A 14,751-nucleotide genomic window follows, 5' to 3' on the forward strand; every position below is an offset into this window, starting at 1 on the left:
AAATCTCAGCTCTGTAATCCTTAGAGCTCAAAGATAAAGGGAAAAAAATCACCTTGTCTTTGTCCATTAGTCAATTACAGGAAGCATTACTCTTTCCATATTACCACATTATTAATCTGATTTCAAAGTAAGTATTGTAATGAAAAGAGAAGCATTTAACTTTTTTAAAAAAATCCAACTGAGTCTGCAAATGAAATTTTTAAACCAACGTATCAGGAGAGGAATAAGACCTTATGTTCTAAAACCCCCATCATATGAAATAAATTATTCTCTCTTTTATGCATCCGAATGGTAGTAGTTATATGCCATCCTTGGGAGAATTGAAGAAATGGTCACTCAAGTCATTCTGTATGTTTTGTGTTTCTGAGGAGCGCTCGCTGAGAAAGTCTGGCCGAGTCAGAAAAAAAAAAAAAAAATTTGTACTCTTTAAACAGGGTATAGTGTTTTGTTTTGTTTTGGTGATTTGGGGCTTTTTAAAAAGAGAGGTACTCTGGAAAAGGAGACAGAACATATTTAAGACCTACTTGTAGCATGTGAAGGAGCTAGATTCTACGTTTTCTTAAATACTCTGATGAGTTAAATGGAACACTCAAATGCCACCGAATACCCCCACCACTGATAGTTAACAATGACAGCATCTCCGACTGCTTCCTGCATCTTTGCTATCTGCCTGACTCCATTCTAAGTGCTTTGCATCAGTTCTCCTGTAATTCTCTCTAATATGAGATAAGTATCTTCAGATTTACAGATGAATAAAACTGAGACGCAGCTCACACAGCAGGCCCAAGATCATCCAGTTAAATAAGGAGCACAAGCAGGATGGAAGCCAGACCAGTTCAACTCAAAGGGCCTCACTTAACACCAAGGCCTACTCTGAAGGGTGCAAGACTTCAGGCTTGTATCCTCAGGCGAGCTGTAAAATAAGGGGCCTGGACTATACTATTTCTAAATCTGTTACCCAGTATGCTAGAGCTAATTTACCAAGATACGTAGTGCAAAAACAAGGAAAAAGATTAACATCACTTCTTTTTACTATGATTTTGTATAAAATAATTAGAATTTAAAATAGGACACAAAACATTATCTTTATGAAACACTTGCGTCTGAATGAATGGAGGATGGCTTTAGCACCCTAATACTCACTTTCAAAATTGTAACCATAAAGTTACACAAGATGATGTAAATTCTAACCCCTGTAGATATGTTGGGCTGATTATCCAATATCAGGAGTTACAGTGTGGCCTTATGTTTGTTTTCCTTTGTGCTTTACCATGGTTTTTATATACTAAATGAAAAACACAAACAAAAAACACAAAATTGAGTTGTGGAGAATGATGACTTCAACAGAACCATAAAATCTCCCCTACACTAAAAAGAACACACAGCCACTTTACATCTGCAATCTACCTTCCTCAGACCTTGTGAGTAAACTCCCATTCCACTGCTACAGAGCACTCATTTATTTCACATTTTAAAATCTGACACTGATATTACAGTAGAACTGATGTTGTGGCTAAACTATAATCTACAATGCCTGTAAGTCGGCTGGCAGGCTTCCACATGGAATCTTCCTACCTCTGTGAAAAACTGGGCCATGACCAAGAATACTCATACACTGGGCTCAAAGCCACAGTCAATTACGTGTACTGCTCTGGCAGAGAAAACACACGCCAAACAGGTCTCATTTCACCAGTGCTAAGAAAAGTTACTACCTTTTATTTCATTAACTAGCCAGATGACATCAAATCAACAGGTTTTTTTTTCACATACCCTACACAATTGAAAGGATAAAAGTACTTCATTTTCTAGTACTGATTAACTTAATTAGACTAGTCCTTTTTTCTCCTTTTCTTTTTTGAAACAGGGTCTTTCTCTGTCACCCAGGCTGGAGTGCAGTGGTGTGATCACAGCTCACTGCAGCCTTGATCTTCCTTTTGGGCTCAAAAGATCCTCCCACCTCAGCCTCCCAAGTAGCTGGGACTAAAGGCATGTGCCACCATGCCCAGCTAATGTTATTTTTTGTAGAGACAAGGTCTCACCATGTTGGTCCATATAACACAAAATATTCTCAAGCATAAGAATACTTACTTTAAGCAATAAAGCACAGACCAACATTTCAATAAATCAGAAACTTGAAATACTATCTTAGAGACAATTATAATTGATTTTCCTCAGCCAATTTCTCTTCTTAGACCACAAGATTTCCTTGTTGATCTTATCCACATTCATGATTTTCACTGCTGCAAATCTGCATCCCCTGTCCTTACCTCTCCCGTAAGCTTCAGGCTTATGATACATCCCCATCTAGATGTTTCAACTTCAAACCAAACAATCACACCCCCATTCCATTCTACATCTCCTTTCTGAATTTCCTATTAGATTTTTGGAATTACCATACCAAGATGGAAATGTGGGGGTCTCTACCTCACTTCCACATCCAAATCTGTCCATTTTTACCTCCCAGATACTATCCCTTCCCTCAATTTCTTTTGCTACTGCTGCAGTTCAGGCCTGTACCATCTCTTCCTTGGACTATTTTAAGAACCTTTTCAGTGGGCTCCTAGCTTCAAAGTTACCCTCCATAGCAAGGTTCAAAGCAGGGAGGGACATATGAAAATCTATGGTCCTCCCTGCTTTGAACCTTGCTATGGCTCCCTACTGCCTCCAGATGAAACTCAGGTTCCTGATCCCAGCATCCAGTTCCTGATCCCAGCATCCATCTGGCCTCAATCTCTCCTGATTTTTCCAACACCTTTCCCTTTAGTATTCAGCCCCTGCATCTTACTAATCTGGGGTTCTTCGGGCCTAAATAACTGTTCAACTAAATTGAACAAATGTCTAGGATTTTGATTTTTAAGTAATACAGAGTAATACTTGGTCCTCTAGAGCATGTAGAATTCATAATTCCAAAATTACTATAAGAATTAAGTCATCTTTTAAAACATTGTTATTGTGGTAAAAACCATTTTTAAAGAATTAATCCTCCCTTAAGGAATCAGAACAGGGAAAAAGTTATTTAAGGTCCACCATCTTTTTGCTTTTTAATCAATAATTGAGTTATTCTATTTCTATTCTGTTTCTTCACAGTACCAATTGCCATCAGGAGTCTTTGTAAGTAGTGAAGAGTGGTGTATGAGTCAGCATCTCATCAGAGGCAGGCAGCAATCTGACTTAACTCAGGGACTTGGTTAGGTAGGTGACAGAAGAGCTGGGAAGCCAGACCACTGTGATGAGAACCACAGGCAGCCTCTCCATGGCCTCGGGCAGAAGAATAAAGAGAGGAGAGAATGTTGTTGGAGCTCAGGGTCACCCACAGTGAGTGGAGCATAGGTGAGATGCAGCAGCTCACAGAGGTCTCCAGGGCAGAGGAGACAAGGCTGAGAGTCTGGGAAGCAGGACAGAGTACCCAAGTGGAGAAAGCTACAGAGAGAGAGAGCTGTAGAGATCTGTAGCTTCCCCTCGAGTACTGACCAGCACATGCACATAAGTAAACTACAAGATGCCAGAGAGAGGACTAGAGGGAATCATCTCCAAATCTTACACAAACATGCTGCATGAGCTGGAAAGAGAGAAATAAAACGCCCTGCTTTTTCCCCTGCCTCCTTTCCTGTAATCCTCCCCTTACCTATGCCTCTCATTAGCCTGGTGGTTCTCAACCTTGGCTGCACACACTAGAATCAAGTAGGAAGCTATAAAAACGTTGAATGCCTGGGTACACCTCTAGAAGATTGATGTAACTGGTCTGGGTGCAGCCTGGGCATTAGGAGCTTTAAAAGCTCTCTTGGCAAGTTGAGAACCAATACCTTAGCCGAACCCAGGTAGAAAACATGAGAACAGACCCTGGGAAACACAGCCGACAGAAATCAGCACCCGTTCATACGGGGCAAGGAGAGGACCTGAGAGCCTGTGGGTCTAAGATCAGCAAAGATGGCACAAAGAGGCGGGTAGAAATAAGGAAGATGATGAGGAAAAAAAAAAAAAAAAAGTAGGCATGATCTTCCTTAAACCCTTCAGAGGCCAGCTCACACTGAACACCCAGCTGCAGAGTTTCTTCCCTCTTATAATACTTACTGCTATTCCTCCAATGACAAGACTATCATGTACTACCTCCCATGTGTCCTTGGCTGTGCTGAAGCCCAGCATCTTGCTATCTGTTCTGGTTCATCCTGCAATGCCCCATCAGGAAAGCCTGGTGTTCCTCCTCCTACTAGCTGCATCAGGTATTTTCTTCTTTCCCCAAACTGACTGGCTAGTTCATTTGTATATTTAGCTAACATTGAGTAGTAATTGATGGCTAATAATAGGTAATGTAACACCCCTCTGGATAATATTTGCATGGCAAAACTGACCTTGAGTATAAAAATTCCAGGGCAAAGTCACAGATCGATTGAATAGATTTTTCGGTGTCCCTTAAAATGTAAATAAATTTAAATCAAATAACATGGGGGATGGCCTAACACTGGAAAGTAATGATTTACAAATTTACAAATGTTTTACTGCAATGTATTTTGATTGCAATCCTACTCATGGCTGCTAAAATGTTAAGCAATATGAAGATACCTTAAGATACACGTACATCTTGTTAATCATTTATAGCCTAAAAATATACTTGCTGTAAATTCCAAAGTCTTATGATTTCGAATCAAAAGAAATTTATTTATTTTTAAAAGTGGAAATATTTAGCATTATTATCCTATTTGCCCGAGAAAGTCACTTTCCAGAGAAGGACAAAATCCAAGGTCAAAATCAGAAATCCATTACTCTATGTGTGTGTGTTTAGACTGACAGGCCAGTCCCTGAAAAACTGGTTGTACACTATGAAACTGTTAAAATACTGAGTTCAAAACTGGACATGCTATTTTTAAAAAACTATTTTCTGGTATGAATCTTTCTTATTATTACTCTAGATGAAGAATTTGTGAATATCCACAAATATATGGTAGTGCCAACTCCTAAAAACAAACTTCCAGGACAACCACAAAGTACTGAAATAATATACATGCATGCAAAAACGCCATGGGCAGATCTACTTCTGTGATCCTACAAGCAACACATCAAGGCTCATAATTCAGAGATCATTTCTCTTCACCAACTACTTAATGAAAGGTATTCTTCCAGGGGAAAGTGTAAATCCCCAAATCACAACCAATACCACCTGACTGAGCTCCCAAAATTCTCACAAAAGGAACAGACCCATTCTACCCAAGTATGTGGACACAGTCTCATTTTAGCTATTAGACTCTTCTAAAAGCACTTAAAATAATTAATACATTTTAATGGACAGAATTAAAACTCAAAAGAGGTAAATGACCACATACTGATGGAATTCCCGCAGACTCTTGGGAGCAATATGACCACAACAGTCATCTTCTTCCATCACGTTATTAAACAAGAAAAGGAAGATGCTTTTTGTCCGTAAAACCAGAAAATTAAGGTTAAGTGAACTGTAGGTTTTGAAATAATAACTAATACTACCCAAGAAACACACAAGTCTAAGCTTACCAAAAGGAGTAGTAAACCCACTAGGATTTTATCATGAAAATGCTGCATATGTCTCAGACAAAAGGCAAAGGTAGACGAGAACCATCTTTTTCTTAGCATGTGGAAAGAACCTAATGATTCCTTTGAAAATAGAACCTGAACATATACTCTGTACTGAGTCAGTGTTCAACTCATGCTATTGACTTATTAAATAATGACGTCTAAGAACTCCACTCATTGGTAAGACCTAACTGGGTACCTTTCTGGGAATGAATAACAGTGATTTTAAAGACATTATTAATTGCAGTGAGATTTGCTCATAAGCCCAAGTTGAAGGGAGGCATCTGATTCATCTCGGTCAATTCAAACAGCTCAGATAATCTAAACATGGTGTGGACAAAATTAAAGGACATTCTGAGTCCTTAATATTATGTGGGCTCTCTTTCTCAGAATGGTCTTACAAAATGTGCCTCGGGGGTTCTGTGGGTCCATGAAATATCCACACAGTGCCTGACTTTGTTTAGTGACAACAAAGGGATCTAAGATCTAAGAAAGGGAAGGAACAGAACACCACCTCCCGAAGCAAAACTAAACCAACAAGAAAAAATACTCACAACTGCTTAAAGAAATGATTGATTCTAGGTTGAAACTTTAAATTATAAAGTATTTTCTTCAGTTAATAGAAGGGAAATAAAGGATTGTCAAATCTTGTCATTGTCTATTTCTCCTCTTTAATTTCTTATAGAAATAGCAGATTTAAATACACACAAACACATCTGGTTGCTTTCTTTTAGTTATAGCAACTTCACATTTTAGGAACAGACATGTCGTACTTTTCTGTAAGGCAAGAACGCTTAAGTGGAGCTGGCTCCACATTTAGAGCCAACAGAGCAGAAATATCTCTAAAGAGCAAGATATACATTAATGGTGGGAAGAAATAGTACACAACAAGAAACACTAGGCACTTACAGGGCGTTTTCTTTTTTTAGATGGAGTATCACTCTGTTGCCCAGGTTGGTGTGCAGTAGTGCGATCTCGACTCACTGCAACCTCTGCCTTCTGGGTTCAAGTGATTCTTGTGCCTCAGCCTCCCAAGTAGCTGGGACTACGGGTGTGTGCCACCATGCCCGGCTAACTTTTGTATTTTTAGTAGAGATGGGGTTTCACCATGTTGGCCAGGCTGGTCTCAAACTCCTGACTTCAAGTGATCCACCCGCCTCGGCCTTCCAAAGTGCTGGGATTAACAGGTGTGAGCCACTGTGCCCAGCCTACAGATTTTTTTTTTTTATAACTAAAAGAATTACATGAGAAATTTTAGGTGGAAGAAAGATTTTCAAATATCCTATCTTCATGGTAGACAAAAATGCAGGGAGTCATGTAATAATCCAAAAAAATACTTAAGAACCTCATCCATGTAGTATGGAATTAGGGATTATGGTGGGTTACATCACAGTCTTATTAGATATAATGGACATCTTTAGATGCCATATATTCAGGCTCTATCTATGTCAGCAAGTGGCTGAGAATAAAGGCTTAAAAAAAGTCCACTTTATCTACTTAAGCTCTGCTTCATAAATGCCTAGGATGGGTGGACCCTCTGTGGAATAATATGTTCACTAAGCTGGTGTTCCTATACCTGAAAACATGTACTGTGAGAGTCTGTTAGCACATAGCTAGGTAGCCTATAGGTCTTTTCTGTGGGGTGGGAGAGCAGAGGAAGCCATTCTTTGTTTATTTGTGATAATTCAACCAGATTCATGACTTCCTTTCCTTTGTTTCTATTTTTAGGAAGAGAAACAGAAATCCCCATTTCCACTCCAACCCTATCCTCAACACAAATTATAATACCTTAAAATGTAGTAGAAGGAACTATAAACTATAAAAAGATAAAGTTCAATTGCTGAGGGGCAGCAATTGTAAGCATCTTCTTACCTGATGTGGCCGATCAACTCAATAAGCTTGTGACTAAAAAAATATGCTGTCAGCTCAGACACATGACTCAGGACTGAACAGACCCCAAAGAGGGTTGTAGTTCCATTCAGGTCTTCCAAATGCCAGTAGAGAAAGGTGAACACGAAGCCGTATCCAAAACCCATGAACCAAGCCACAAACAGCACTGAGCCGTACTGCACGCTGCAGAGCAGCTTGATTAAGTCCCAAAAGTTGAAGGCCTGTGAGTGGCTTGTGGTGGTTGGTGTCTCCTCAGAGGACTCTGTGGAGTTGTTCCTTTCCACCTGCGGAATCTCTACCTCTTTCCCTTTAGAATCATTGTTTTTGAAATGGTTGTACCGGAACCGGAACTGAGTGGCAACGATCAAGGCCATGGTCATGAGAACGCCGAAGACGATGAAGACGATCTGGTAATTCCTGTACTCGGGGGGCTTACACCCCTTTCCATCGATGAGCACTTCGATGTGGGTGTAGTCGATCCCGATGCCCACGGACAGCATCGCCAGGCCCCAGCCCAGGGAGCCCCACATGCGCTGCAACCCATAGCGATCTCTGTGTTTTCCCAGATACTGGAGTGTCACTGTGTCTACGATTGTGACAGAAGAGGCACTGAAAAATTCTCCTATTATGACAACTACCAAGATCACCAAGAATATAGCTTCAACTTCTTGCTGATCATAAACAAGCATGACTTGGTCAGAAGGTAAAGATTTGGTGGTGGTAACAATAACAGTGGTTGTCTCCTTGGTTACACTTCCTGTGGGGACAACACGGGTTGCTGTGCTTGAGTTCAAAGTCAAGTCCATCATACGGTTAGTAATTTCATCTGTCTGGGGCTGCAGAGTGGGTTCACTGTTCATGTTTAGAGTTGTTGGCAAAGTAACAGTGTCTGAGACATTGAGCCCTGTTTCCAAAAGCAGGTTTCTTTTCTCACGCATTTTTGGTGATATGGTGAGGAAAGAGGTAAAGGAAGAATTTGTTGGCAGGATAGTTAACTGGTGACTTGCATTGGTGGGATGAGCTGTTGGGGGAGTCTTTGGTACACATCTCAAGGTAGCAGGTTTGACAAATCCAATGCCCAAGTTGAATAAAACCCAACACAAAAGAGAAAAGAGGAGGACAATTTTGCCTTTTTTAAAGCGATCTGCAACTACACCCCAAAAGGGGGCACTGCAGAATTCAATGAAGTAGCGAATACCTACTAGTAGTCCACTCTGGCTTGGAGACATTCCCAGCTGTTTGTAATACACAGGCAAAAGGGGATAGAGAGAGCCATAGGCAGAGTAAAAGAAAAAATAAAAGACCTTGGAAATTAGAAGATCATTGTTTATCTTAACACAATGTTTCTCTATCCAGTCTATTTCCTCCTCAGGAATAGCAGATGTTTCTGTGGAGGAAGGTGTTTCATTCGAAGGTGGTTCTGGTTCCCTGGAAATACCATTAAAGGGATCTGCAAGCACATACTTTCTCTTCTGTTCCTCTTCATCATCCGTTAAAATAGCAACTTTATCATCTGCCATGGCTTACCACCACCATCAGCAAGTTTACAACCTTCGGAATTTGTACTGTTGATCTGTAAAGTAAAATTTAAAAGATGGCTTAGTAATGAAAATCATAACATGTAGACCGGGCGCGGTGGCTCACGTCTGTAATCCCAGCACTTTGGGAGGCCGAGGAGGGCGGATCACAAGGTCAGGAGATTGAGACTATCCTGGCTAACACGGTGAAACCCCATCTCTACTAAAAATACAAAAAATTAGCCGGGCCTGGTGGTGGGCACCTGTAGTCCCAGCTACTCAGGAGGCTGAGGCAGGAGAATGGCATGAACCCGGGAGGTGGAGCTTGCAGTGAGCAGAGATGGCACCACTGCACTCCAGCCTGGGTGACAGATCGAGATTCTGTCTCAAAAAAAAAAAAAGACAAGAAAATCATAACATGTAAACACAGAACTTCATCTTGCAGGAAATTAAGCAGTTACAAACTAAAATAGTAATTCCAAGAGAGAATTCTCATCATTTATCACTTGCAGCCACACAATACTTACTGGTAAGGAAAAATAGCTTTTAAAAAAATCGAATACTCTTTGTGGCCACTGACTGACTAATTACATCTTCCAATGGCAGGTTTACAGTTCAGATTCATTCCCAGTCTTTTCATTGATTCCAAGGGAAAATGTACAAATAATAGGGATTATGTCTAAACCAAATACAGAGAGTTGAAAATAAACACTGTTTATAGTTTCTTGATTTTACTGTTCAAACAAATCCACTGCATTATGAAGTCTAGGATTCTTTAGAAAATAAAGGTAGCAAAAACATTCTGTTTCTAAGGAAAAATAGGTTGCACTTAACCACAACCACAAATGTAATGAGAAAGAGGAAGCCAATGGCACTGTTGCAACTATAGTGCTCACTGGAGCCATGACAAAGACATCCTGGTAATGAAGTAGTCTTCACATTGCATATATTATGTATAGTTCTCCAGATGTGCTTTATAGATAGCAGTTTTAAAAAATGGCAAGAAAAAAGAGCAGATAATACTTATTGAGCACTCTGTATCAGATAACATTAAAAGATCTTTAAATGTATACATTCATATTAATCATAATAGCCCTATTATCTTGTCCATTTTACAGATGAGAAGAATGAGGCATGGCAGGTTTAACTATTAAGAGGCAGTGCCAGGATCTGAACCCTGATATTATGGCTTCAGGACACATGCTCTCTACGATGGTAGTCCCCAACCATTTTGGCACCAGGGACTGGTTTCATGAAAGACAATTTTTCCTCAGATAGGGAGAGGGAGTTGGTTTTGGGATGAACTGCTCCACCTCTGATCATCAGGGTGATTCTTAGGTTCTGATAAGGAGCACACAAACTACATCACTCACATGCACAGTTGACAATAGCGTTCACGCTGCTGTGCAAATCTAATGCCTCTGCTGATCTGACAGGAGGCAGAGCTCATGTGACAATGCGTGCTGGCCCGCTCTTGCTGTGCGGCCCAATTCCTAACAGGCCACAGAGTGCTAGTGGTCCATAGCCCGGGGGTTGGGGAACCCTGCTCTAAGACACACTAAACTGAAAAAATAACACATTTTAGATAAGACACCAGTAAACCTTTTCGAGAAACAGTGCTTTGGCTGGGTACAGTGGCTTACATCTCTAATCCCAGCACTCTGGGAGGCTGAAGGGGGCGGATCATGAGTTCAGGAGATTGAGACCATCCTGGCCAACATGGTAAAACCCCGTTTCTACAAAAAGTACAAAAATTAGCTGGGCCTGGTGGCGTGCCTGTAGTCCCAACTACTTGGGAGGCTGAGGCAGGAGAATCACTTGAACCTGGGAGGCAGAGGATGCAGTGAGGAGAGATTGGGTCACTACACTTCAGCCTGGCGACAGAGCGAGACTCAGTCTCAAAAAAAAAGGAAACGTTTTTCATATGAGATTAGCAATATATATTTACATTTATAGGAACTGTGCCACCATCCCATCAGATTTTCCCTTTCTTCTACTAAAGATTGAATGATTAAAGAGTCAAAAGATCTTGTGTGCATCAAGAATTATGTTGGAACATATTCTGATGGTAGGAGGTATATACATTAAATATGTGTTAATTTCTTTCACCTTCTTTTCTTTCTTTTTTCTTTTTTTGAGAAACAGGGTCTTACTCTGTCACCCAGGCTGGAGTGCAGTGGTGTAATTATGGCACTGCAGCCTCAACCTCCTGGTCTCAAGCAATCCTCCCACCTTAGCCTTCTTAGTAGCTAGGACTACAAATGCATGCCACCATGCCTGGCTAATTTTTGTAGATATGGGGTTTTTGCCATGTTGCACAGGCGGTTCTCCAACTTCTGGGCTCAAGTGATCCTCCTGCCTCAGGCTCCCAAAGTGCTGGGATTACAGGAGTAAGCCACTGCACCCAGCCTCCTTTTACTTTCTTTACTAGAGAAAAATACCAATTTCACTTGCCACCCCTTGGAATAGATCTTGCTCTTTCTTTTCCCAAAATGAATAACATTCTGAAAAATCTTCTAAAATTATGCTTGTATTTTTCAATCTCTACAAAGCTCCTAGGTAGACAATGGAAACACAACTTAAGGAGACCTATGTAAGGAGTCAATTTATCTGTTATCCCCAAAAGCCAGATGTCAATGTAGCTGTAAGCTTTGAAAATATTCGTGTGGGTTTTTCAGGTTAAAAAATTTTTAACTGAAGGCTGGGTGCGGTGGCTCACGCCTGTAATCCCAGCACTTTGGGAGGCCGAGATGGGCAGATCACGAGTTCAGGAGATAGAGACCGTCCAGGCTAACATGGTGAAACCCTGTCTCCACTAAAAATACAAAAAATTAGCCAGGCATGGTGGCAGCCACCTGTAGTCCCAGCTACTCTGGAGGCTGAGGCAGGACAATGGCGTGAACCCAGGAGGTGAAGCTTGCAGTGAAATGAGATCGTGCCACTGCACTCCAGCCTGGGCGACTTAAAAAAAAAAAAAAAAAAAATATTTAACTGAAGTGAAATTCACATAACACAAAATTAACCATTTTTTAAAGTGAACAATTCAGTGGCATTTACTATATTCACAATGTATATGGCTACCACCCCATCTAGTTTCCAAATCAGGTTTTTCTTAATAGTGAAAGGAAAACATTTTTTTTTTTCCTCCTAGAAAACATGAAGGAAAAGCAAAATCCAATCTTTTGCTGCTTAGCTATAAATGACTTTCTTTAATGTTCTATACTTATTTTTCCTTCATCATTAGTACCTTCATCTATCCAACTCAGTGGCTCCAATTCTATTTTATCATCTGAAAAGAACAAATAATTTGCCCTCAAATCTATTTTCTAAATTAATTTAATTCATGAGCTCAAAATTGAAAGAAACATGTCTTGTGTTTCAAATGTATAAAATTATATGATACTTCTGGGTAAAGAGAGCAGATTAAACACATCTAGTTTGAATCCTTCCCTGAACCCACTAAAATGACAACACACACACACACACACACAAACATACACACACACTGTAAAAGTCATAATTCAAGCCAGAAAGATTAAAGGGTACATAATAGCAATAAAATAAAATTCTGGAAAGCAGAAAGTAAACAATTGGTAAAAGACTTGATAGATGTGAGAAAACTAAAACCTTGGTTGATTATAGGGAAAGCCAAGAACTAATGAAATTTACTACTCAGAATCCCTCAAAGGCTCATAAGTTAGCTATATTTACCTGCAAGTAAGAGAAAGAGTGTATGTGTGAATAAGTGAGTGAGTGAGTGAGTGAGAAAGTGGGGGGTGGTGGCGGGGGCTGGGGAGGTGCTCAAATAGAACAGACTGAAAGTCTAAACCCCAAACAAATGCAGGTTATTTTCCTCTGGAAAGTAAAACACAGAGGTTTTGGCTGGTTGCAGTGGCTCACTCCTGTAATTTGAGCACTTTGGGAGGTTGAGGTGGATCATTTGAGGTCAGGAGTTTGAGACCAGCCTGGCCAACTTGGCAAAATCCTGTCTCTACTAAAAATACAAAAATTAGCCAGGCCTGGTGGCAGGCGTCTGTAATTCCAACTACTTGAGAGGCTGAGGCAAGAGAATCACTTGAACCCAGGAGCCGGAGGTTGCAGTGAGCCGAGGATCATGCCACTGCATTCTCCAGCCTGGGTAACAGAGCGAGACTCTGTCTCAAAAAACAAAAACAAACAAACAAGAAACACAGAGGTTTTCTGGCCATAGAGCACCAAGCAGAGTTGTAAGCGGTGCCACGCCGAAAGCAGGGCATCAAGTGAACATACACATCCTGGATTCTGAGCCTTGGCCCCTTTCCCCATCCTACTTTCCTCAGGAGGTTCCCAGAGGCTAGCAAGACTTCCATCCTCTAGGCAGGAGAGTTGAAGGCTCTTCCCTAGAGAATCTAGTTAGCCTAAGAGGAATGACCTCTAGATGCTTATATTGAAGCCTCTCCAACTAAACAACACAACCCAAAGACCCTACACAGGAGCTCAGAGTTATTAAGACTTTCCACTAAATATGAGTAATTACCAAGGATTATAAGACACTTGAGGAAAGTCTGCTACATGAAAAACAGAACCAAAACAAGAAACACTGTCATTCCAGAGAAATCAGAAGCCAAGTAAAAAGGAAAATACTTTTTAATATATTCTTAATATCTTCAGAAATAAGAGAAAATCATGCAACTATGAAACAATACTAGAATAATATTTTTTTAAAGAAGAAGAAGGATGGGCAGATAAAAGGAATGCTTGAATAAAAAGCTCTGGAATTTATAAGTATTATAGCATAAATGCAAAATTAAGAGATGATATGAAAGAAAAATTTGAGGCAATTTCTTAGGAAAATGAAGAACAAGAGCAATAATAAACAGATATATGTATCTCACATCATAGGCAAAAATCAATTCCAGATAGATTGTAGATTTAAAAGTAAAAGATTAAATAACACAGCTTTTAGAAGAAAACATAGAAAAATATCTTAAAGACTTATAGATAGGAAAATATTTACTAAATAAGACACAGAGTATATTAAACATTAAGGAAGAAAAAATAATTCAACTACATTAAAATTAAGAATTTCTGGCTGGGTGCAGTAGCTCACGCCTGTAATACCAGCACTTTAGGGGGATGAAGGAGGATGACCTGAGATCAGGAGTTCAAAACCTGCCTGGCCAACATGATGAAACCCCGTCTTTACTAAAAAATACAAAAATTGGCCGGTCATGGTGGCAGGTGCCTGTAATCCCAGCTTCTTGGGAGGCTGAGGCAGGAGAATCACTTGAACCCCAGAGGCGGAGGTTGCAGTGAGTTGAGATTGCGCCACTGTACTCCAGCCTGGGCCAGCCTGGGCAACAGAGCGACACTCCATCTCAAAATCACAAAAAGAAAAAAAAAAGAATTTCTGTTCATAAGCACCATTAAAGATTGAAATGACAAGTCAAAGAGTGGGAGAAGATATTTTGGTGATATATATATAACAAAATAATGTATCCAGATACACAAAAATTTATTATTTAAAAGCAACGGAAAAGAAATCAGTAGGAAAATATCAGGCAACCCAATAGGAAAAATAAGGGAAAAGCTTGAACAGGCACCTCAGAAAAGGAGCCTATACAAATGGCCAATAAATATGTAAAAAGAAATGTAAAAAGAACACTCAAAGGAAATGCACATTGTAGCATTTTGGATTTTTGGATTTAGAAGGCTGAACGTAAGTATGAAACAAATATTCTAAAATTAGAAAAAATCCTAAATTGAAAATACTTCTGGTCCCCAGCATTTTAAATAAAGGATGCTCAACCTGTAATATCAAAAG

The 14,751-nt window shown here is 40.0% G+C and overlaps 1 protein-coding gene across 2 annotated transcripts in view; it reads right to left on the bottom strand.

The window, feature by feature from the left end:
- Positions 1 to 14,751, bottom strand: part of MFSD6 (major facilitator superfamily domain containing 6) — a 79,264-nt gene that overhangs the window by 49,526 nt on the left and 14,987 nt on the right. For both annotated transcript variants that reach the window (XM_011936439.1, XM_011936440.1), the window contains exon 2: positions 7,414 to 9,004. In XM_011936439.1, coding sequence (XP_011791829.1) covers positions 7,414 to 8,951 — 1,538 coding nt within the window. In that variant the 5' untranslated portion in view covers positions 8,952 to 9,004. The remainder of the gene's footprint in view (positions 1 to 7,413; positions 9,005 to 14,751) is intronic.

Source organism: Colobus angolensis, unplaced genomic scaffold (assembly GCF_000951035.1).
Source record: "Colobus angolensis palliatus isolate OR3802 unplaced genomic scaffold, Cang.pa_1.0 Scaffold153, whole genome shotgun sequence".
In the NCBI taxonomy this organism is placed as follows: Eukaryota; Metazoa; Chordata; class Mammalia; order Primates; family Cercopithecidae; genus Colobus; species Colobus angolensis.